The sequence below is a fragment of the Colius striatus genome, chromosome 2, assembly GCF_028858725.1.
Source record: "Colius striatus isolate bColStr4 chromosome 2, bColStr4.1.hap1, whole genome shotgun sequence".
Lineage (NCBI taxonomy): Eukaryota > Metazoa > Chordata > Aves > Coliiformes > Coliidae > Colius > Colius striatus.
In genome coordinates, this window is record NC_084760.1 from 103,838,688 (window position 1) to 103,864,074 (window position 25,387).

At 38.0% G+C, this 25,387-nt stretch overlaps 1 protein-coding gene across 3 annotated transcripts in view; it reads left to right on the forward strand.

Annotated features, from left to right (window-relative positions):
- The window catches only part of GRM1 (glutamate metabotropic receptor 1), a 179,624-nt gene that overhangs the window by 117,985 nt on the left and 36,252 nt on the right, over nt 1–25,387 (forward strand). For all 3 annotated transcript variants that reach the window (XM_061990262.1, XM_061990263.1, XM_061990264.1), the window contains exons 4-5: nt 18,034–18,280; nt 24,114–24,282. In XM_061990262.1, coding sequence (XP_061846246.1) covers nt 18,034–18,280; nt 24,114–24,282 — 416 coding nt within the window. The remainder of the gene's footprint in view (nt 1–18,033; nt 18,281–24,113; nt 24,283–25,387) is intronic.

Here is a 25,387-nt window from a genome sequence, read left to right on the forward strand (position 1 = left end):
GCAACCGCTACATACCAGGGCTCTGTTTCCCAGGAAGTGGCTGCACATTGCCTGCTGATGGAGGTAGAGAATAAATCTTTTCATTGTCCTTTGCTTTCATTCATGGCCTTTGCTTTTCTTCATTAAACTGCCAATATCTTGACCTGTGATTTTTAAATTTTATTTTCTCTCCCCTGTCCTGCTGAGGAGAGGAGTGACAGAGTGGCTTAATGGGCACCTACTAGCCAGCCAAGGTCAGCTTACCATGGTAGAAAGGAGAAACTTGTATATAACCATTCTCCTTGCTTGTCCTTGATATCTAGCAGGCCAAAACCACTTCTAGTACAGAGTTCTTAAACTGTTCATGCCACTAGGGCACTTCCAATGTTTTTCACATAGAAGCTACATTCTTTAGGAAAGAAAGAATGTCCTGAATCTCTGCATGGACCCCTGACTCATTCTGAGGTTCAGAATTTCACACCATTCTTCATGTCCTTCTAATGTAAAGCCAGAAAAAAGCTGTTCTGTTTTAACTCTATCAGAAAAAAGCTGTTTCTGAACATGAAATACTTAGAAGCTACCTAACTCAGGGTGGACCTCATACTAAATTCCCCCAGCACACAACCTCAGGGCATTGTCCCAAGCAACAGTCACAACTTGTCTCAATTCACCAGACAAGTCAGTGTTTTCCACATTTTGGAGATTGTACGGAGATTGCATGCTGACAATAAAATTAGGTGATAGACTCTGTATGTTCAGATATCCTCCTAACAGCTCTGTAAGATGTTTTCTCATCCCTAATCTGACAGAAATAGCCTGAATAGAAGTGTTTTTCTCCCTGTGAATCTACAGTGACAAATATTTCTCTGTTGGACTTGACGAGCGCATATAGGCCAGAACTAAATGCAAGTCATGCTCAAGCAGAAATGATGTGGAGCTCAGTACAATGCAAACATTTGTATGGGGTGTCTAACTGCTCTTCTGCAGAATGCCTTATTCACCTCCTGGCAGGTAATGAAATGGCTGTAGTTTATGTAAACAGAGTGGGATGAATACTTCTTTGCACCACAAGAAATGGTTATGAAATTGGTTATGGAACTGATGAAAACATCAGATGATGTTCACAGCAGTTCATCTACTGGGACAAGAAAACAAACTGACAGGCAATCGGCACAGATACTTTTCAACAAAGTGGAACAAAGTGGGCAATTCATGATTCACTCATTGATTCAATTGATCTTTAAAGAGAAGAATTATTTTTCAGTGAAGGTATTTGTGGTGGACAAGAAGAAAAAACATTTTTTTTTTTTCCAAAGGAGATCACAGTCTAAGTTCCCTGTAGGATGCTAACTCATATCTTGGTCATGTCATAAGGATCCTTTATCTACTAATTCCTCTCTCTTTCCAAGTAAACTACAATTAATCAATCTGAGTGCAGCCAGAGTCACATAACCATAATAACGTGGCTCAATCCCCTGTTCAAGGAGTGGAAAGCTATGAATTTGATGCAGGTTGCTCCAAGGATGGAGGTGGCACAGTGTCTCTGGGCAACATATTCCGTTGCTTGAATGGGAACAAGTTTTGCTTCGTATCCAGTCTGAAGGTCTCTTGTCCTCCCACAATGCTCCACCATGAAGTACTTGTCTCTCCTCAATAACCACTCCGTAGGTATGAGGGGCTATTGTATGGTTCCCCTGCAGCCATCTTTTCTGAAGGCTGAACAAACCCAAGTCCTTCATCCTGTCCTCAAAGGGCAAGGACTACAGCTTTGGATCATCTTGATGGCTTTCTGCTGAATGTGCTCCAGGTTACCAGTGTCTTTTTGTATTGAGGGTTCACAAACTGTATACAGTATTAGAGATGCAGCCTGATGAGTGCAAGGTAAATGGTGGTGGTAGTGGGAAGGTAATCACATGCCACAGTCATAGACTCTCAGAAAGAGGATATAAACTTTCATCACACATAAGTAGTTCTGAATGTCCATGATAAATTTCCATAGCGTGTCAAATCATGGGCAGAACTCAATAATGGTAGCAGAAAAGAGCTTGTGAGGGAGACTAAATATTCCCAAAAAGGCATTTATGTTTTGGTGCAGAGTCATACATCTTGAGTCAAAAATTGCAAGGAATACAGATTATTTTGTCACTGTGAAGACCTTTAATCATTTGCTTTGCTTGGCATAATCATAATCTGGTAGATGTGGAGCAGAGGTGTTTTAGATATCACAAAGAACAGTGCAGTGTTACATGAACATACCAGTTGAAGTACAGGAGTAGTATAGTTACATCTGTGGAACATTTTACCCAAGTTGCTAAATCAAATAATTCCAACAAGTGCTTCTGGAGCCAGCTTGATTTGTTTGTCTCTGATTGGGATTTTTTTGAAAAGCATCAGTAAGTGTGTGCTATCACTGTCACCCACTCATTAAAAAGTAAATGTTTTTTTCTCATCAGACTTAGACTCCTTATAGTTTTAGTAAGGTTATACTATTATATATTTAGGTCTTTACAGTAGAAAAAGAGCCGAGTCCTGTGTCACTCTCTCCTCAGTATGAGACAGGAGATCCTAGGATTCCTCCCACAATAGTGATCAAAATTGACCTGAATTTCTGGGGCATCAAGAATGAAGCCTATTAGGGACAACTTTTCTGAAAGAACTCTAGTTGCTACACTTAGTCAATACACTTTTTTTTAAAGCAGATAAGACAGGATGGCTGAAGTCTCATTTTCTTTCCCAGACACGATTATAGACAGCTTTTATGACCTAAAGGTGAGGAAGATTGATGATGTGCTCATCTTGATAAATCATTATCTGTGACCAGGTTTTTGTTCCTTTGCTTCTAGCTTCTTATTTCTATGTTTGGAAGAAAGCAGATACATTTATCTAATACTTTTTATTTCCAAAAATACTTTAAAACCAGGCTGTCAATAAACACACAATAAAAATACTTTACTTGTTTTGGGATCCATGAAAAAATGAGATAATCATCAAATAAAGGAAAGAAGCACTACACATATAGCTTTGCAAACAGCATAGAAGATAGTTTGCAGAATACATATGTATTACAGAAGCATATGACAAAAGTTTTCTTAAACTAGTATTTACATCAACATTTTCCATTGTGAGTTTTAACAGGGAAAGTTTTCACTTCTGGGATTAAAACAATCCTCAGGTAGGCTTGTGACAGCCTTCTCCATTACATGAGTTAAATGATGGCACTGCAAATGAGTAGGGCACATGAATCATGCTCCCTTGTACCTCCTTGAGGGTCCTGTCTCCCATGCCTGGAGAGCAATGGGGGCATTCCTGACTGCTCAGACTGTCATAGACACTTTGAAGTTGTATCAGGAGTGTAGTGAGGACAAAAGCACACTAAATTAATTAACTTGTTTCTAGAAATCAATTGTTTGCACAGGTCATACATCAGAACAGTTAGTCTAGATAAAGCCTAAGTGTAAGCATTTAACCAAATCACTGAACAAACCAGATGGAGTAATACAGGTCCACAGCTTTCTGTTAGCTCTCCTGGTCTTCTATTAGATCATATCTTCCCTTTTCCCGTTTATCTGTAGGTGTGGAAAGCTTTTAAATTTAGCTTGCAATTTTACACGTTGTCATTACTGGCAGCATTACCCCACAAATACAGGTGCAAAGGAGATACAGTACAGGCTAAAGTGTAGACACAAACCCGCACTCTTATACATGTCTAGCTGTAGCCCAGAGACACCCTTTCTGAACAAGGATGTTTTCTGAAAAATAGCTAATAGAGTTCCTAAAATATATGGGTTCCTCTGAATGGATTTTGGGCAAGAAGTGGCAAAAAGAACAATAAATTATGGCCTGAGTAGTAAAACTTGAACCATACAAACCACAAACTTCCTTATTCAGAATAAGCTATATTGATATCCATAGGGAGAGCAATGTGATGGAAGGCGTGTGCTCCAAAGACTAGCTTTGTCATAATAAACTTCTGTTTTCCCATTTATATTGGGAGGCCTAGTGAGCTCAGAAGCCTTGCTAATGTGGAGGGAACTAGAGAAAAATAATGAAAGCAGATACTGCAGCTAGGCTGGGCCCCTGGCTGAGCCAGAGAGGGCCATTGCAGCACAGCAAGGTGGAAAACAAGATGATTTCCAAAGGTTGCCTTCAGCTCAGATTTTTGAGATTCATATAATAGAAAGCAGCTCTGGAGACACCTGCAAGTTCAAATCTTTAATTTATCTCCGGATTCAGGCTCAGCTCTGTAGGGATGGAAAATCAGAGCTGATCTCTTCAAAGAAGCAGCACTTTATGCGTCGTGATATGCAGTTTACTGTCTGCATTCTGCAAATGCCATTTTTCTCTGCCTGTTTTTTTCCGGTTTTATTTTGTCTAAAAATTCACATCAAAAGGGCCCATTTTCTTGTGAGATCCCAAGTACTTCAGTAATTTTGGTTTGGCTGCACTAGATAGCTCTTTTTTCTGCATTGTCACATTTGGCTATACCCAGAAAAAAGGAGATGTGCTAAAATGAATGCTTTTAATATTCTTTCAGATCTGAAAGAATCCTGTTTCATTCTTTTCTGTTGAATTTAATGTGTGAATAACAATTAGGATGACTTATTTTATCTTCTGATTTGCTAAGCTCTAGCTCACTGCTAATCAGTAAAGCATTGTCCTCACGCAGGTGTCATTCTCAAGCTTCTAATCTTAGTTTAGCTTTGGAATGAATCTTTTCTGTGATACTGTACTTGAACACAGTTCTGGGCATATGTCCAGTTGGGGTAAAATAAAGTGGATCTGTGTGATTCGTGTACTTGAAATTAATATATCGCATAGTACAAGGGTTAAAAAGGAATATTTGAATCTTGCTATCTGTTATTTGAAAATAATTTAACCAAAACATGTGAGTGCTACACTGTGAGTGAATGCATTGGTGTTCAAATTGTTTTATACTTAGGTAGCTAATGCTGGTATTCTTAATATTGCCTTAACATTAAGAAGTGAGGAAGAAGTGGTCTGCTGTTTTAGAATAATAATGAAAGAATAAGAAAACCAATAGTACTGACTGATAAGCGGTATACTGCCATGCAGGAATTTTGAAACCAGTCTTAAATCAATAGTGTTTTAAAGCATGATAAATATTAGATGTCTCTCCTGACAGTTCTTCAGACTCCTGCAGAACCACTGGAATTTAAAACAAGAAAAGACCAATTAGGCCAACCAGTCTGTACAAGCTAAACACAGGCTGGTAACCTACCATGACAGGAATACTTGATCTGATGTTAACACGGACTCAGATCTTTGGTGTCCTCAGGATCTTATGCTCATACAGTGGCAATCAACAAATCTGGAGTTTTATAGGTCTAGATCAACATACAGAGAAAAGTTTATGTGATTTGTTCCATTTGCTCTCTCCATAACAGATAGGACAACTGGTATTCAGAGAGGATAGGTGAACTTCATTATTTTAATTGTAGCTTTCCACTCTGATTTAAAGACCCTGAGTAATAGTTTTGAATGTTATACTAGTGATGAATATTTAACAAATACCGAGACTAAATTTCTGCTACCTTCTTTTCCCTATTCAGTAGTTAGTTAATACAAAGTGTGCTTATTTTCAACTCTGCACCAGTATTTTCTGATGAAATGCCCAAAATTAGGCTCCTGAAGTGCATACTCGGAGACCTAGATAAATTAGCCTGATTTTTAAGGGTACTAAGTGTACTCCCAGAATTCCCATAGAAGTCAACAGCAGCTAGACAAGTTCAGGTATTAATCAGCTCAATTAATTAGGTGTCCAAATATGTATTCAAGTTCCTAAATTAAGTATCTAAGGTGGTTAATGTTCTGAAAGCTGCAGCACAATTACTGACTTCTGTCTCTTTCAAATAAAGTCTCAGGCTTCATGTGATAAGCACGACACTTGAAATTTAATCAGTCCTATTTCCCGTGCTTTTTGGTTTTCCACCATTGTGTATTATAATAAGATACCTATAAGAATATCTGCCTCAATTTAATTTTATTCTTATTATGAGAGAAAAGAATGATTAAAGCTAGACAAATGACATTAAAAAATCTGGAAATATGGCTTTAAATTTTTAAACAAATTTGATTTTAAGTGCATTCATTCCTGTCTCATGTTAGTGTAGTAGTAATTCATTACCCTCTAGATTTATTCCAAATAAAGATCTGTTAAGAATAGTAGTTCTAAATATGTCTTTAATAGTGTACAAATATGACAACAAGGTTACATAGTTATCTGAGGGAGATGGGAAGACTAAAGGTTGGGTTTTCTTTCTTTCTAATAGTTTCTCCACAGGAGTCCAGGTTATGTAGAAAATGAGCTCTGTGGAATCATGTCCTTAGAGAGACCAAGTCAGGATGCAGGATGGTACTGGAGGAAGATTATAAAGAAAGCAAGAGAAGCAGGCACATCCAAGGTCTCTGTGATAATAACCAGAGGCATTAAAATGGTGCATGTGGTTTTGGAAGCACAGGTATTTGTGGGACTCCGCAGAACCTGAGAAAGTGGCTCAGGAACAGTTTATTGTTGTACTGGGAGTAACAGAAGAGACTATGGGACACAGTAAAAGTAACAAATTGAATTCCCTATTGTCATCTTCCCAAGAAAGGGGACAGAAAATAGATGATAAAATAAATAAAAGAAAAGAAAGCATCAAAGTCCAAATAAGTTCTTAAAAGAGACTGGGAGATCAGTGATGCCAGATCACAGTACAGCCTCTGACCAGGATCAGACATTGAAAAAGCCCTCCTTTCCTCTCACTCTGTGAATCTTCCATTAAAATAACTGCTATTGCCTGTGTCCTTTAAATGCAAAGGCTGAGTAAGACCATTGAAATGCCTTTGTCAGCATTAAATTTTAGTCAGCTAATGAAATAATAAGATGGATTTCAAATGCTATATTGGGATTTGAAATCAGTGTCTCTGTTGATTACATGTACAAACTATTCAATCAAGGAACAAGAAAAACCAGCTGGCGTATTTGATTCCTGTTTATAAGATGATATTTTAATTTGTAATTAAAAGAGGAGCTTTGAAATTATGTCTTGCTCCAGAAGTTAAACAATACTTACAAATAAATAATAGAACATGTTGTGGTCATTTTGCAAGCAGTTTGTACAAAATACAAAGTTTGAGAAAAAACAAATTAATAATAATAATTATTTGTCAAGTTCTCATAATAATTATTCTCTCCCTCTAAGAAAGGCACTGGAAACACTTCAGATTATCTTCTATGCTTTCAGTTTGTAGAATGAACATGTCCTTTACTGTTACATTCTAACTGTCTGAATTAGAGCAGGTTTTCCTTTAAGCCTAAACTGCTTCTGACTTGATGGATTTGCTGAGTTCAGATTCACAAGCGGAGTTTTATTGATTTCTAGTTTTAAGCCTTGAATATTACATTTGGGTATTTAACTGTTAGTCAAATAAGCTGCTACTATTCCATGCTCAATTCCTGGTCAGTTCTATGAGTCTTCTAATAGCTGACCAAATATTTCATTCAAGGATGAATTTCCATAAACTAGAACCGCCAAATATTGGTTTTTATTTTCATGATTATCAAGCAGGTTAAATATCTGCACAGCTTACTCCAGTTAATTCCAATCATCTTCATTAGAATGTGCATAGTGATGAATGTTAATAAATTTATGCATATTATGGCAGTTGTAAGCATATTCCCAGTTTGTTGCATAAAAGCAATCACAAAAAGGATGGCTCATAAATACAAAGCCATATTTCCTTTCAAACCATTTGAACTGATACTGAACTGTGTTTTCCTGGGAGTTCAAGGTACAGAAACCAATTTAGCTTGAGCAGAGACGGTTATTTTCCTCTGTTTTTTCCCAGTCTATTGATTCCAAGGGACACGAATTAAGGTAATAGTCAAAATGAGGTAGTCAGTAACTCTAACTTTCTTGTAAATTTTTGGTGGTTGTTTCACCATTGGACATTCTGTAAATTATATTTCCTAAACTGATCTGATTACAAGAACACATACAAATATCATGAGTGTGGATCTTTGTTTTGAAGGGCGTTGTTTTTTTAACCCTGTACCAAGTGATACTTTATATATCCTTCAGTTTCTATTTCATGAAAAAAGTTTCCACTGTAGAGCTATTTCATTATGATTGTTTCACTAAAAGCTGGGAACAAAGAGAAGCAATGCTAAAATTTCCTGCCAAGCGTTAAACAGCTTACAGCAGTGAATGTGTACAGAAAAGGTTTCAAATACCAGCTTGCAGGCTTTTTTAGAGGAGAAAGAATCTCAGCAAAGCATAAAATTCTTTATGAAGAATTTTACACCAATGAGAAGAAACACAGAAGCTTCAGGCCCTACTGTCATCCTCTACAGAAGATTTATTAGGCTGGTGAGCTCTCAAGCCATCTGCTGTAAGTGGTTCTCTCCAGACTTGCCTTTAACAACATGTGCCATATACATTAACCTGTAGAGGAAGTCCTATGCATATTGCCCAGGTTCCTGCTCCTTTTCCTGTTGCTATAAATACCTCCTGTGGACATGTATTCTTGCAACTTTTCAACTCTGTGATCAGTTTCTTTCAGCTCTCACTGACAGACATTATAAATGCATGGTGACGATCTGCATAGATTGCAAACTTGTGATGGTACAGAGCTACATCTTGCTAGGAGCAGCCTAGTGAAGAAAGACAAAGCTCTCTTCTGCTGTACATTAAGTGCAGACAGTTATGCTGTTAGCGTAGCCCTAAGGTGGTGCATTACATTTCCCCTCAAGTCCTTTTACTGGTAGCCAACATGAGAGATAGCGGACAGTGCAGATTTATGGAAAAGGGTAAAAGGAGCTTTTTCTCCACTCTATACCTGTTTTGCACTCACCTGCCTCCCACTCCAGTGATGAAGTGCTGGTAAAACCACACTCCCAGCTGCTGCCAAGGATTCCAGCTCCCCTCCAGCCACTTGCAAAGGAAGAGAGGGGCTTCAGAATCACACATGAGCTGGGAGTATGTGGTGGTTTAGGTCTGGCTGGGTGCCAGGTGCCCACCAGGTTGTAACATCACTTTCTCCCCTAAACTGGACAGGGAAGCGAGAAATATAATGAGAGGTTTATGAGTGATGATAAGGACAGGGATCTCACTCAGCAATTAGCATAATGGACAAAACAGTCTCTTGGGAGAAAAGGGTTTGACTAATTAATGAACCATCAGAACAGGGAGATGAGAAATCAAAGTAAATCTTAAAACACCTCCCCCCACCCCTCCCTCTTCCCAAGACTCTCACGCCTTCTCCCCCAGTGGTTCAAGGGACGGGAGTTACGGTAAGTTCGTTACAGATGGACTTTGCTGCTGCTTCTTCTCAGGGGGAGGCCTCCTCACACTTTCCACTGCTACAGTTTAGGGTCCCTCTGCACAGGAGACAGTCCTCCATGAACTTCTCCACCATGAGTCCTTCCCATGGGCTGCAGTTCCTCACAAACTGCTCCAGCATTGGGCCTCCCACGGGAGCAACTCCTCACACCCTGCTTCAACGTGATCATCCACTGTGAGAACAGTCCTTCAGGTACCGACTGCTCCAGCCTGAGTCTCTCACAGGATCACAAGTCCTGACAGCAAACATGCTCTGGTGTGGGCTCCTCTCTCCCCATGGGCACACAAATCCTTCCAGGAACTTGCTCCTGTGTGGGCTTCCCACAGAATCACAGCCTCCTTCAGGCATCCACCTGCTCCAGCATGGGGTCCTCCATGGGCTGTGAGTAGATCTCTGCTCCCCTGTGGTCCTCCATGGACTGCAGCGGGACAGCTGCCTCACCATGGTCTTCACCACAAGTCACAGGGGAGTCTTTCTTTCAGGACCTAAGCATCCCTCCTCCTCCTCCTTCTCCACTAGCCTTTGTGTCTGTGGAGGTGTTCTCACATTCTCACTCCCTGTTGCTGCTGCAGTTTAGGAACTGCACAGCAACTTCTTCTCCCTCTCAGATATATTATTCACAGACGCTTACCTCAATCACTTATTGACCAGGCCTTGGTCAACTGTGACTACATCTTAGAATTGACTGGCATCAGCCTTATCAGCTACAGGGGAAACTTCTGGCAGATATTTGTTTAAAGAAGCTACCACTGTAGCCTCCCTGCTACCAAAAACCTGGCCCAGGCAAAACCGCTACAGAGTGTTTGTGAATATATAATATTTCACTCAGACGTGCCCTGCTTCCTTACTCCAGCAGTCACATACAGCCAGTCTTTGCATTCACTTGAAGCTGCAGCCAGCCTTTGAGATGTGACAGTCTTTTCTTTCCCTACTTAGCTCCTTTGGGTCACTAGAAAGAAGATGTAAGAGGAAAGTTCTCTCTGCTCTCTTGGGTACAGAGGCATTTAAGCACAGCCTTCTCATCTCTCACACTGTGAGCATAAGTTATGTGCATTGTCACTTGTTTACAACTTAAATCTGTTTTTATTGGAATCATATAGCTATGTGAGAGCGTGAATATCCATTGGGAATGACAGAAAGGGCAGGAAGGGAAAGCAAGCTTCAGACTTGTGCCTGCTAAGCAAAATTTGCAGACTGGGAAACACAGGAATAGTTAGAAATCAGTTATCTTTTGTTTTGCCCCAAAGTCACATGCTGGCTGGGCTGGACCTTTGATTTTAGACTTGACTTTAGACTGACAGTACTACTCAGTCTCTTTTTTCCTGCCCAGTGCTTAGGAACTTGGAGACTCCCTTTGCATCTGATTAACAAGTGAGTCAGCAGCTTGTGCAATCGTTTCTCCTCATAATATTTCAGCTTCCCCGTGGCACTGTTGTATTTGTGCATGCCAGCTTCATTTCAGAGTCTTTGACACTAAGCTCTTAAAGCTGTAATGTGCTTACATAACATGTTATGGAGCACCAAGAAAGTAAATTTAATTAAAATCTTTCCCTGTTGCTTCTGACACAGGGAGAGACAAAAGCAAGATACTTCTTTTTGAACACTGAAGAGTAATGTATCATCCTCACAGAAACAAAGAAACTGAAGACATTGGTGGTGTATAGTATATCTTTTAAAAGGGACTAATCTTCTCATGTTCAGATGTTAGACATTTGAAATCAAGAAGAACCTGTGCCTTGAGGGTTGAATTTATGTTTTGATTTCCTATAGCCATTGAGTTGATATCTGTGAGAGATATGTCAGTAAAAAGTAAGTTTAAAAAAACCCAACAAACCTTCTCTATTCAATATCAACTTTATTCTAGGAAAGAAAAGGTCATTAGTGACTTGACCAGCTTCTCAAGTGAAAATAATAAATTTGTGTACAAATATTGTTTCAATCAGCATCCTGATAACGCCTGAAATGTAGAGTTCTAGTGCAAATTTGAGGAGCTGCTTCTGAATGTCCAGGTTTTGAATGGCTTTCACTTTTCTCTGTAGTTTTATACAAGAACAATGGTACGTTAATCCCAATGAAAAGCAACATTCACCAGCTATAACAAAGCAATAGTGTCTGGAAGACCCATATATTTCCCTGTGCTCAGAAAGAAAATAGCAGGGTATCTCAGCTGGTAACTATAATTGTAGCCTAGCTTTTCAGGGGAAAATACATCAAATATAATTGCGTGAGTTGAATCTCTTTGCTTGGGGAAATAAAAACCATTTGAAGAATGGAAGTGCAACCTTTCTGATTTAATGACATCCTGAAAATGAAGTCTGCAACCCTGTGAACTCCATTTATTGCTTCGTGAGTACTGTAAGAGGTCAAATGTTTATCAACGTGTTTTGAAATCTGGTGTAGAACTCACATACTGTAAGATATTCCTTCCTTTTAGCTGCCTCAGTGCAAACTGTTTCCTCTCTTGCCAAAAGGCAGAGAAACTTGCAATACTATAGAGAGTGCTGCATTATTTTCTGTAGACTAGTGACATGGTGCTCAGGAAGCAGTTAAGGAAAGATACCCCTTCTTAAATAATATGTCCTTCCTCACACTTACCTGACAAATAGTGGAGCTTCATCTAGTCAAACAGTTTACATACAATGGTAATTGAGTTACCTGTTTTACCTTGTGTCATTTTGATAAGTTCTTCTACTATCCTCCCTTTATGGCCTATTTCTCCTCTCACTGTATTTAGCTGCCCCTTGAACTTACCTCTCTACTGCAAAGATGCAAACATTCAAGTAGAAATTAAAGGTGTAACCATTACACACAGGTCATATTTTGTTTGAAAAAAAGTATAACTGGTTTCCTGGAAGCAGAAGCCGTATAAGAAATAGTAATTTACAATGATGGGATTTTAGTTGGATGAAGCATTTATTATAGTCTGTGCAAATATTACAGCTTATTCTGTCTCTGAAAGTTGTAAATTATCTTTTAATTGAGATTTGAAACAAAACCTCTTCTTTCTGACCTTCTTTTATCTTGGTAAAACACACAAAAACTAAATATTTTTTCCCAGGGATTGTTTATGATCAAATTAGCCTGCACTTAGAGACAGCAAGGTCGTTGAGACAGCCCACAACAGGAGAAATCTGCAACCCTGGTCCACAATTACTTGGTTTGATCACAAGGTAGCATTTCCTGGCCTTTCTCTTACAGTCAGCTACTGCTGAAATTGCCTGGAAAACAGTTACACCTGAAGGCACAGCTTCAGAAATTTTTGTAGCTATATAGTTGATTATGGGCTTAAGAGATGGATGCTTGGATATTTCCATACAGAATAAATGGCCTTTACTAATCTGACTTGTTGCCTGTGACTGACATTTGTACATGAGTGCAGTGATATGAACAAAAGTCCTCTTAATGCCATCAAGAGGTGAAGGTTTTATTCAGCCATACAATATTAATGAACATAATGCATTTGTTAATAAGAAGGTGATATGAAGAGAGAAAGACTGTTAGTGTGCAGGTTTTGAGCACACCATCATTTTCATAATTGCATTCTACTATTCATTTTGCAAGTGAAATTTCTGCTTGTTTTTTTGGATAATGAAAGAGATGTTATAAATAGAATGTAAGAGGACATGAGCTGGCAATATCTGTAAAATATTTGAACCAATAACATTAAATGAGTTTTAACCCAAACTCTTTACCAAAATTATTTCATATAATCTCTGTCCCTCTTAAGCTTGGGAGCCCAAAACTGGACACAGTACTCATCTGGAGTACTTTGTCCAATTTTGAGCTCTCCAACTCAAGAGGGCAGGGAACTTCTGGAGAGAGTCCAACTCAGGGCCACCAAGATGATCAGGGGACTGGAGCATCTTCCTTATGAGGAAAGGCTGCGGTAACTGGGGCTGTTTAGTTTGGACATCTCCTAGATGTCCAAAGATAAATCCATAATTAGATAGTTAAACATCCAAATAAAAGTGCTTTAAGTTTTCTAAGAAGCCAGATATCCTAAAATTCCACTAGAATCACAGTAGATAAGTCTGTTCATCACCTTTCAGGTGTCACTTAGTTGTCAAAATATTCTTTAGGTCTTAATTTTAGGGACTCAGACTTGAAATGACTGATCAGTTCAGCATGTTGGCATTCTGTCCTGCTTCTTACAAAATCCTATGACACATATTTGTTGTGGTCAAAGTTTGTCAGGTCTTCTCTAACATGAGACTGCAGGGGGGTTGGACCAGATGGTCTCTAAAGGTCCCTTCCAACCCTACCATTCTATGATTCTACAAGACCCTGCAAGATATATGACTGCCATTGTTTTCCAAGGATGTTCTGTGTCCCTAGTGCATCGCTCCACAAACTTGTACAGAGCCAGATAGGAGTGTTTGCTCAGTCTTTTGTTTTGCTTTGGGTTTGTTGTTCTTGTTTTTTTGAGTTTTTATAAATTGTATTTCAGTTGGAAGGGACCTGCAACAATCATCTGGTCCAAGTGTCTGACCACTTCAGGACTGACCAAAAGCTAAAGCATGTTATTAAGGGCATTGTCTAAATGCCTCTTAAACATTGACAGGCTTGAGACATCCACTGCATCTCTAGGAGGTCTGCTGCAGTGTTTGACCACCCTGTGCTTAAGGCCTTATATGTTGGGTTTGAAGGAGAATATGAGAAACCTGCCACCAGGATTTCTCATGTGGATCGCATGTGGATATCTACTGCTAGCCTTGGTACTGCTCTACCAGTTCATGGTGTAAACCCTGCTCTTCCACCTAGTATTTTGTGAGCAGAGACTTCTTTAATCTTTGTCACAGCTTTGTGTTGAGTTGCTATGCATGTAGCTCAAGTATGGGAGATTTCCTTTATTTCATCTTCCCAGTGAACTTTAGCCCTGATTGTGCTTTCAGTGTATTTTTTTTTTTTTTCTGGCTTAAATGAGCACTCATATGGAATGTAACCATCACTATGTTGTCAACTGGAACAAAGCTAAAATCCCATATGCCCTACCCATGAAGCATATCAGTCCTGGGAAGAACAGCTACAGAGATAGGCAGCAGTATACACGATTTCCAAGACCTTCAGACATCTGTCAGCACCACCAGAAAACATGATAGCTCTAATAACAGTTGCTAACTGGACCAAGAGGTTTTGTAAATCTCTTTTTATGTGGCCTTGAACATTCAGCAGATTAGAGTTATTAACAACCATAAAACTATCTGCCTGTTCCAGATTAAACTTTATAAATTATAACAATTTTATTCAACAGATTTTGATGGTTTATTCTAATCAAGAGTTATCTGTGAACAGACTGTGTTCTTTGTCAATTGTGTGTGTTTTTCAAAATTTACCAACTGGATAAGTATTGATCAGATTCCTAAACCAAAATGTTTCTACATTCCTTTCCATTCCAAATTCCTTCCTGTCGTAGCCTTTCTGATAACTGTATATACCCTCCTCATTTTCCAATTTCAAGATTGATTAACAAAAACAAAAACTAAAACAAAAACTGAGATAAGCAAAAATGACCCAAGCTGTTGAGAAACTTAAAAATGAAATTGTTAGAAGAATAAGTATATGAAATTTAGGACACCTGAATTCTTCAAGGTCATTCAAAAAAGTAATGGCCTCATTTGAGTGACTTCAATTAACTCAGTACTCACATGGCTTACAATTTTTCTTTGCTTAGTGAAAGCTAAGGTGCCTAAACTTAAAAAAATAATCAAAAAAGAAAGCTAACCACGTACTTTTCTTTTTTTAATATTAATAAACCCTAGTGTTCAAATTAGTCTTTGCAGATCAATGGTATTTTTTTCCAAAGGATGAAAGAAGAAGGAAAAAGAAAAATTTCACAGCAGAGAATTCTGTTTTGCCCTTTGTTACATTTCAAACACCCACTGAGGAAAAATACAGAGAAGCCTCATAACAAACATAATACCATTCTTGCATTTATTGAAAAGCTGTCCTGTGAAAACTTAATTGAATAGTGATTGCCTCTGTTTTGTCTGTGGTTGAACATAATTACATGAATTAATTTCTTTAAAAAAATCCCACTCATTTCTTACTGTTTGGTCATAACTGATTTTTTACAAGCTGAAATGCATAAATATGAAAATGAAAATGAAATTAAATGGAGCTTATATACAGGAAGTTAGGTTTAGGTAAATTATGACTTCTCATACTGGATTTACTGGGAAATATCTTATTTACACACAGCAATGTTTATATTACAGATCTGTAGACAGTTCATTACTATATGATGCTTCACAGTTATTTCTACAGGTGACATTAAGGCAGTCACCTCTGCAGTGTGGGATGAAATGCTTGGAGCCTTAATGTGAGCTAGATGTTCACTGATAATTAGTCAAAAGCAAAGCCTCCTACCATTAGATATTTATTCCCTTTGGAGATATGCATATCATATTGAGATATGAGAAACCAAATGCATGCTTTGATGAGTTAATATGTACTTGAGGGAAATGACCTCTTTTTAAACATTGGCAAGTTCAGTTTCTTTTAGTTTTCTGTCTCTGGCAACCGTGTGAATGCTTGCCTCAGGAAATGTATATGGATGCTATTATACAGTGATCTTCTGCAAGAGTCACTGATGTTCACATTCCTTTTTTTTTTTTTTGACTAATTGAGAAATTAAGGAGCTATCTGATATAAATTCTCAGGTTGGAAACAGCTGATATTGGGTGCTGTGCTCCATCTATCATTTGTGATCTCTTCCACAACTTGCTACCTAGAATTTTACCAAAAACAAAAGAGAACATCTGAGTTCAGAGGCTTTACATCTCTCTTTCACATAGGGATGGAGAACACACTCATATTTTATCTATAAGAAAGCAGAATGGGTGATAAATTTGTAGTGTGTTAAGCCTAAGGGACTAATCAGTAGATAAAACACATGTGGATATCACATGTACAGACTGCATATAAATGTATTCAGGCAATAGACGTCTAGACCATTCCATGCATACTATATGCAGTATACAAATAAGGGTACGTGCTCTGGAATACTCTGCTTACTTTTTTTCCTGTCAGTTTACATAAGGTTTCTATTACTTCTGTGTTTCTGAACATGAATTTGAATGGTATTGGTTTCATATGATTTGAATGGGAGCTATGAATGTTTTCTTGCAAAGGAATCACAGACATGTTGCCTCTACAAAATATTTCTCCAGCTGCTCTTTGCTTGGTGGTGCTGATAGTGAATGTATGATAGTGAAGGGAGCACATAAACTCATTCACTCAGATTATGCTGTTGTCACAAGGCTTTTAAAATTCACTATCACAATTTGCTGTGTTCAGCTCATCTGGAAAACAGTTACTGAAGCGAGACTTTCTTGCCCAGTTGCAATGAATGTCCTGTGTGAGGAAGATCCAGAGAAAGCAAGCTACACATCTCTGCCTTTCAGATCTCTGCTATCCTAATGAATCTCCAGTTGAAATTTTTGAGTTGTAAGGCAAACAAGCTGAGACCTACAAAATCAGAACCCTTTCGCTAAAGATGGACTTCATGAAAGCCTTATCCTATCTACAGTAGAAAACTATTTTTTACCTTACAAGGTTCAGTGAACTTGTAGACTTTCCTCTTTTCTTCATATTAAAATGGCAACTATGTTCTCCAACCTGGATTTGAGAAGTGTCAGTTAACACCTAGTCTCTCACACATCCTACTTCACTAGTGCAGACAAGGTGTTACTTAGACAAAGTAACAGTGACTGGATTGCAAGTGCCTGTTAAACATCGAGTGATGTGGGAGGTCTACAGATAAATGCATCTTGCACTTAGGAGCATATTGTGATCGAATGACTCAGGGGAAGGACACAAAACAGGGAAGTTTCTTGCTTCCAGCTCCCTCAGAACCCCTGCAGCACAGGTACACTATGGCTCAGAGCTTGTGCTGACATTGTTCAGCAGCCTGTGACAGGAAACAGGGATAGGGTCTAAGACCCAGCAGGGTCTGATGTGAAATACAACCACAAATGGCACTCACTAGCAGTGCCTGCACGTCAACCGATTGGAACTAAAACTTCTGTGTGGGTAAAACCATCACTGCCACATTGTTTCTGATCAACCAAGGGAGACTTCAGTGTCAGCCCATGCTGCAGTTACATAAAAGTCTTTTCGAGTTACAAACTTAACTTTCTGTAGCAATCCCAAATTGGCAGATCTACTACTACTACTTTTAGGTAAAATTATTATTTCTGACAACTTGAGAAGTGATGCCGACTTAAATGATTCGCTTATTAACACTAAAAGGGACAATGCCATCTTGACTCTCAGAGACATGAGATTTTAAAAAGAAATAAATTTTCAAATGTGACAAAAAGTCAGATTTACAGCAAACTGCTTTTAAAAACTGTTCCAGCTGAAATGTGTAATTCTGAAGCTGGCTTGATTAACCCTTCTTAGCATAAATAGCACCGTAGAATGACAAGGAAAAACTCCCAAAAGAACAAATTAAAGCTGATGATTTGATTAAAATGGTACTTTCTCACAAGGCATCTCACTCGATATGAATTAAAGATTTGGGAGGGGGAATTGTTTAGCATTTTCTGTTATTTAATCAAAATCCTTTGCTGATGCATTGTTTATGCTTCTAATGTTTTGTAAGAGAAATGAAAAGATCCTGTTTTATATCTCATTGCTTTTTCATATTTTGATGTTATTTAGTCTTCAGTTATAACAACATTTTTCTTTTTTAAATTACCATTTTAGGCAATGAGAGCCTGGAAGAAAACTATGTGCAGGACAGTAAAATGGGATTTGTCATCAATGCTATATATGCTATGGCTTATGGGCTACAAAATATGCATCATTCCCTTTGCCCTGGACATGTTGGGCTGTGTGATGCTATGAAGCCAATTGATGGCAGCAAGCTCTTGGAGTTCCTCCTCAAATCCTCATTCATCGGCATTTCTGGAGAAGAAGTTTGGTTTGATGAAAAGGGAGACGCTCCTGGAAGGTAAAAGAGACGTTTCATGTCAACTAGTTAAAGCAGATGTTGTGAAAGGGGAGTGTTGCAGGGTTTGGTGATGAGGACTTCTTTGGTTATTTTGCTGAAGCATACAGCATGCATACTGCAAGACAGCAATGAAATAACCTGGATTAGATTTACCAATAGTCAGGAATAACACTGATAATGCATGATATCTTAATAGCTACAGCTCGTATATGGGCAGGGACTGCAGTACAGCCTGTAAATTTTCTAGTGCTTCAGAAGACAAGCCTTGTATCTTACAGATTTTTGGTGTCTGAGGTACCGCTGGAGCTCAGTACCAGGGATTTCATATGTATAAAGACTAATACAAATGACTGGATTTTGATGAAGCGTCTGCTTGTTAGGGTTTTGAAAATAATGGTGATTAAGTGTCCAAGAGTTTCAAGTTAGGTCTCAGTAAAGCAAAAGAAATATTTTTTATGGATTTTTTTTTTAGCCAGAAGGAACTGTGTTTCACTCATTTAGGTTTTGGTGAATTCCAGCTGTGGTAGCTTCTACTGTCTACCCTTCCCTAGCAGATACAGTATGTATCCAAGCAATAAGTAAGATAGCAACTTGGTGGACTTGGATGTCACCTTTGTTTCTCTTATAACAGCCAGCCGAAAGAACTCTTTTCCTCTTCATTAGCTCTGTGGTCTCTGTCCAACTATTTTAAGTGTGACACCTCACAGATGGTTTTATTTTTGAGTTGTTTTGGGATTTTTTTAATAAATAAGTTTAATTTAGCTGCCAAAGTGCATAATCCATTATTAACTGAAACCTACTCAGGGGTTACTTCATTAAAGTCAGTTTTCCTACTGAGTTATTAAAGTCTTATAAAAGACTCTCTCACTCCATCTTTGGGCTTATTGCATAAATGCATCCGAGTGCCAACACTGCACAAAGAGAGTGCTGTAGAACAAACAGGAATTTGTAGTCTGGCGTAAGTCTTCAAAGAGTATTTGTACGACACATTGGCCTTAAAGCAGCTCTTATCTGTATGACTATCCTATCTTAGAAAAATTGAACAACTTTTTCACCAATTGCTATTTTCATTGCTTGTTATATTTAAACAGCTTGTTACATATAATAAAAAGTCAGTCAAATTGGACTTCTTGTTAAGTGTTGCATACTCAGATATTTTTAGTCAGACATAGAAAAGCCAGGTCAGACTCTGAAAGCAGAGGCAAGCAATTCTCTTATAGTCAAACACATACTCATTGCCACAAATCCATAAAGGAACTCTTTGTACCTATAATTTAAGTAATACAGAGAAATTACTGCTCAGTGGAGCTTTAAGTTTATTATATACTATTTATCCCCATAAAAGCATTACTCTAGCTTTGCATATAGTGCACTGTCTTCCTATTAGTTATTTGTTTCATATTTAGGTGTATTTTTCCAGTTTTAGCCCACATCTTATTTATTACTATGTCAACTAAGAGCATTTCCACAACTCTTAATCAGTACCAAGCACAGAATTAGAATTAACAGTTCCTGAGTTGAAAATATTGGATAGTTTATATCATGATAATTCTCTGAGCAGGTCAGAATGATATAATTTATTCCATCCCTCATTTTGGTCTACAGTAAGCTTCATTTCTTCCAATCCCCTGGCCTATTTACAATTTGATTGGCTATTTTAGGTAGGTTTTTGATGTTGTTTCTTTTTTTTTTTTTTCTTCCCACAACTGGAGTTAGCAAGTTTGGGCAAGAAAGTTCAATTAACCTTTTTGTTACTCATGTCGTCATCCTTGGATCAGTCTGTGGTATTTATGACATATTCAGTATTATATCAGAGAATTACGATGTGCATATGAAAAGTGATCTATACGCTCTGTCAGAATTTCATGTGCCAGCAGTAATTTATGCCCATGCAGAATTGTATTTAGGTCCAGATTAGCCCTAGTGTTTCCAAAGCTCCACGTGGAAAAGCTCTTTGTGGATGAGTGAATGAACCTTACAACCGTATTAATACCCAAAAGAGCTTTTGTACTACAGCAAAATGAAAAGATAAGACATAGATATGGCAAAGAGAGGCTGATATAAATTTTTAAAGTTTTATAGCTTTCCTATGCCAGTGCAAGAATGTAATGCAAATGTGTAAAATGTTTTCTGACATTATGTTGCCATATCACATGAACAAATTAACTTCACAAGATAGAATAAATCAATATTCCTTCTTAGAAGGCATATTCCTCATACTTTACTTTAAAAATCTGTGAATTTCTTTGAGCAATTAACTCTCACAAGCTCCTAGTTACAATTGTCATGGGTAGAGCAGACAGAGATGCCTGTATTTATGTTTGCCTGATACATCATTTCCTTACAGCTTTGTCAAACCTTCACCATTTATTTAGATACAATGCTTTCTTTATCTCAGGCTTAATTCATGGTTTCAAGCTTTTATCAAAATGAGACTAGACAATATGAAGTACTTTTTCAAAGTTTTATTTCTTCTGTGCAGAATCCTTTCTTTAAAGAGCTTTTAGGCAGAAATATAAAGCAGAGCTTTATCAGAAAGGGCACAAATACAGACACTTCACTGACTGCACTGCCTCTGAGAAAAATGACATGGATGCAGCTCTGGGAAAACAACAGTATGTGCCTGCTATACTGTCATGAAGAACATGCTGGTAAAATTGCTGAACTTTTACTTCCATAGATTACCTCTCATTTCTTTTCTCAATAGTAATTTTATCACTCAAATTCCCAGAAACAGCTGGAGAAGATGTGAGGAATGCAGTAGTCAATACCACATCCCTCTCTGGGCCTATGCAAGGGGCAGGGGATGGATCTATTTCGAACTCTTCTTTATTCTAGGATGACTGCCTACTTTTAGCTCATGGAAGTTATAAAGGAACTTACCTCTCTAGGATTAAAAATGTGTGTAGGCCTCTAACTGTAAAATGCTATGTGACAATGGTCAAGAGAACTTTCAACCCCTACAATGAACTTCTGATGTATGAAAAAATGCTGAGGTACACAAGTTAACAGAAACATCAGGGTGTAGACCCATACAAGTCCATCTAGTTTAAAATTTCCCATACCTGTTCTGGCTTCAGACATGGCAACTCTGTCAACTTTAATGCATTGAGTGAATTATCTAATGCATAATGGCATAATCCAAAGACTTCAGACTTGTTTCTAAATGATTTTTCTTTCAAGTGTATGTGATCGATTTGGAGTTTGACTTCATAGGTGGTTGTTTTGGCCAGTTACATCCCAGCATTGCTCAGCATTGCTGTTTTCTATTCTGCCTCCCAGGATAGCAAACCTTACTGCCAGGCTGGTGTTGTGGCTATGGAAAAAGGTAACTAACTCCAGCTATTTCAGACTAACCAAAGTAAAAGTGTGCCTATGACCAGATGGTTAATTGTCTGACTCACCTCACAAATGACTTGTTCATATGACACCACATCATATAATTTCCTAATATAGCAGAGAGCTTGATCTTAGACTAAAAGAAGAGTTCGTCCTCTTATCTGCATATATTCCTGGCTTCTGTAAATGCTGCCATGTGTGTGAAATCCAGCTACCTCCATGGTCCTCACTTTGTTAGAGCTTCATAACTCTTGTCAAACTCATTTGTTTCGAGATAATAATTTTTAGCTTGGACACAGCCCCAAACTGTTTCTGTTGTACATACGTGAGTGAGGGGATGGGGGGATATGTTTCATTACTGAACTTGTCAAAGTTCAACTTGTAGCAAAATATTTTTCACTAAGGAAAAGAAGGAAAGGATAAAGAACTTAAGCATGCCTCCATATACCAAGTGTATATGTTAGACCACAATTTTCCACTTAACATTCAAGCTACATATCAAAGCTGCAAACATTGTATTACAACTTGTCATATGCAAGACTGTGTAAGAGTTTTTTGTCTTCATGCTTTATTTTTTGACAGATATAAGAATAAGAATGGCTCTCAACCTAAAATCCTATCCCTGAAATTGCCAACTCTTGCTTGATACTACATTAATGGCACTCTGTACCTTGTAATATATTTTTGCAAAAACAAAACCAATCTGTGCACGCTCAAAAATTCCATTAAGGGAATGTGAGGTTTTAGTAATCTTCCTTCCTGAATTAATTTTCTAGAGTAACAGATTTTGTATCAGCTTAATAGAAAGTCACACTAAAATCCAAGTAGGTTCTTCTTGCTAGGAAGATACATGTACATTCCTGCTCAATTTCACTCCTATCAGCTGAATCCACATAATAAAGTGCTCAGCTGTTATTGCTTCTTGCTATTCTGCTATCCTGATTCGTCACAATCCTGAAAACAGCTTTAAGCTTTTTTTTTTATGTTTTTTTCCCTAGTGAAGTTGAAATTTACTCCTTTTCTAAACAACTCCTCAATTAGTATCTTTTTGACAACCAATAGAGCTGCCTCCTGCTTAGAGCTCCATTGAATTCAATGGCAAGAGACTCTTTTCCCTTGTCATTCAGTTGAGTTCTGCAGTGGCACTGACATTGTCTGAGCATGCATATTTTCAAAACTAATATCTAAATACAGCTGTATATATGTACTTCTTTAAATTATCTTTAACTAGAGATATCTCAGAAACACAATTAAGAAAAACAGACACCTAGGGAATAATTCTAACACATCTTTCCTCTGCAAAATGCAGAGAGTGTTGAAATGTTGTGGATTTGAACCTTGGAAGGGAAAAGAAAGAAGTGAGTATGTCTTTCTCTTTGCCCACAACTAAGCTTCCAAGTTTTATTTATGGCTCATAGTTTGTTTACATTTCATACAGGTTAGCAACACTCATTATAAACAATAGATTTTTTTTTTCCCCCGGAGGCTGAGAAAATCCAGTAGAGAAAAACAAGGCAGTAACTCATAGGCTTGGAAAACAGAAGATGCTTTATATTTTTCAGTTCCAGTGCAGATTCCTGGTTCTCAGCCCTGTCATCCTTTTTTAAACAAAGCCTTTTTCCCTTCTCATCTTAAGAGACTAGGCTGTACATCCAGACTCTTTTATGATTCTTCCTCTCGGTGTACTCTCCAATTTTCATTCTTCCATTCTTGCTTATTTTCTACTAATAGAATCACAGAATCATAGACTAACAAATCACCACAGTTAATCACTGCTTTGTACAAGCCACATTCTTTGAGTTTAAAAAAAGAATAGAATAATTTGCAGTAAGGAATGTGTACACATCAGGTCAAATGCATGGAAGACAATGGTGGAGGCAGGGAAGGTGAATTTTTATTGTAGTAATGTTTTATGCTTCTTTTACATTGGCCTTGGGAAGTTCTCTTCTACTTGCCTAAGGCGAGGAAGTAAATGTTGTACTTCAGCTGCTAACTTTTCCTGACAATCTCACTTGACAGGATAATAAAAATAGTGGAATCAATGCTCACAATTGACTTATGGCATACCAGTTGAAGTAGTTTGAGCATTACTACTGATCAGAGATTCCAGTAGGTGCTATACTGCAGCCAACCTATATGTAGTCACCAAGAAAATGGTAAAGACATCCTGAAAAATGGCTGAAAACACCATCCAGACAGTGCCTACTTGTGCATCTTTAGCAGAGCTTGCTGTCCTTGATGTGGAGTTCTTCTTGAACTCAAAATTTTTTATCCAGTTTTGTGTATGCAGGGCAGGCAGTTGGTAATTTTGTGGCAGAGTTGCCATTTCCCATGATTCTGCTGCAGATCCTACAGTATTTGATGTTTCTCTTTAACCTCAATCCTAGGTGTTAAGGGATGATATGAATATCTCTAGAGGCAGAAGAAAGGCAAGGTAATTTTTTATCCTTTGTATTGCATGACAGTGGCTCACTTTCTTTTTTTTCCCCTGCAGGTATGACATCATGAACCTGCAGTACATAGAGCCCAACCACTATGACTACGTCCTCATCGGGACCTGGCATGAGGGCGTGCTCAACATTGACGACTACAGGATTCAGATGAATAAGAGTGGAATGGTCCGATCGGTGTGCAGTGAGCCTTGCTTGAAGGGACAGATTAAGGTGTGCCTCAGACACTTTCTGCTATAGAAATGTGAATAACCAGTCAGTGTTTTTTCCCTAAACACAAGCAAGCTTCTTTCAAGCCAAGGGATAAGACTTCCTTTTCTTTGTGAATGCCAAAACTACAGAAAGGCTCCTAGATCAAAATCTTAGTCTTAAAATCTTATTTAGAGGCCCATGTTTCCTAAAATTGCCTTCTATAGTGATGCAGAATCTTCTAGTGTGGCAGGATTTGAATTTCACCTTTGAGAGAGAACAAGATTTTCACTTAGTCATTGCCTACAACATTCAGTGGCTGTGATTCAGGACTGATCCCGAACATAGTGACCCATGGGAATCCAAGAGTTTATTCCAGCAATAACACCTGCAGGAAAAAAAACCAAACCAACCAAACCAAAACCGAGCATATATTGTTATCATGATCACAACAGGAGATATGGAAACACAAATGAAATCACAATGTTTAACAAACAATAACACTTTTATCAAGCTACAAATAATTTGCCACCTGCCATGTTGGGATTACATGAAGACGCGTTCCACAACTATCAAAATGGTGATGATGCAGTAAGTTTAACATGACAAGAAGCTCATTCAGGAAAAATATCTTAGAGCAGACCTTCCTTTCTAATTTAATTTAATAAGCACATTTGCAGCTTTTTAATTCTGTACTGCTACTCTAAGCAATAAGTGATTGATGATTTGGCAAAGGCATAGTGACATACTCCAACTATCTTGGAGGGGAAACATTATTGGTATTTACTACCCTCCAAAACATCTTTTCCCTGTTTTTAAGATTGTGCAGTTTGTGTATGTGTGTGTATGTAAACACCATGCATACAAAATGCTAGCTTCAACTCACATTGAAGTCTATTGGACTCTCTCCACAGACTGCAGGAGGAAATGTGAACAAAAAAAGCTCACAAAGCCAGCATTAAATAAAACAAACATTTTGTATTTCACTACAGCACTTAGCTCTGCATATAGATGTATAAGAAGATCTTGGAGAGAAGGCTAGATTCCTCCTTTCTGGCAAATGGAGACAGAGTTTTTGTTGGAGCCCCATAAGCTGGAGATATATCCTTAATCTTTCTTTCAACCTCAA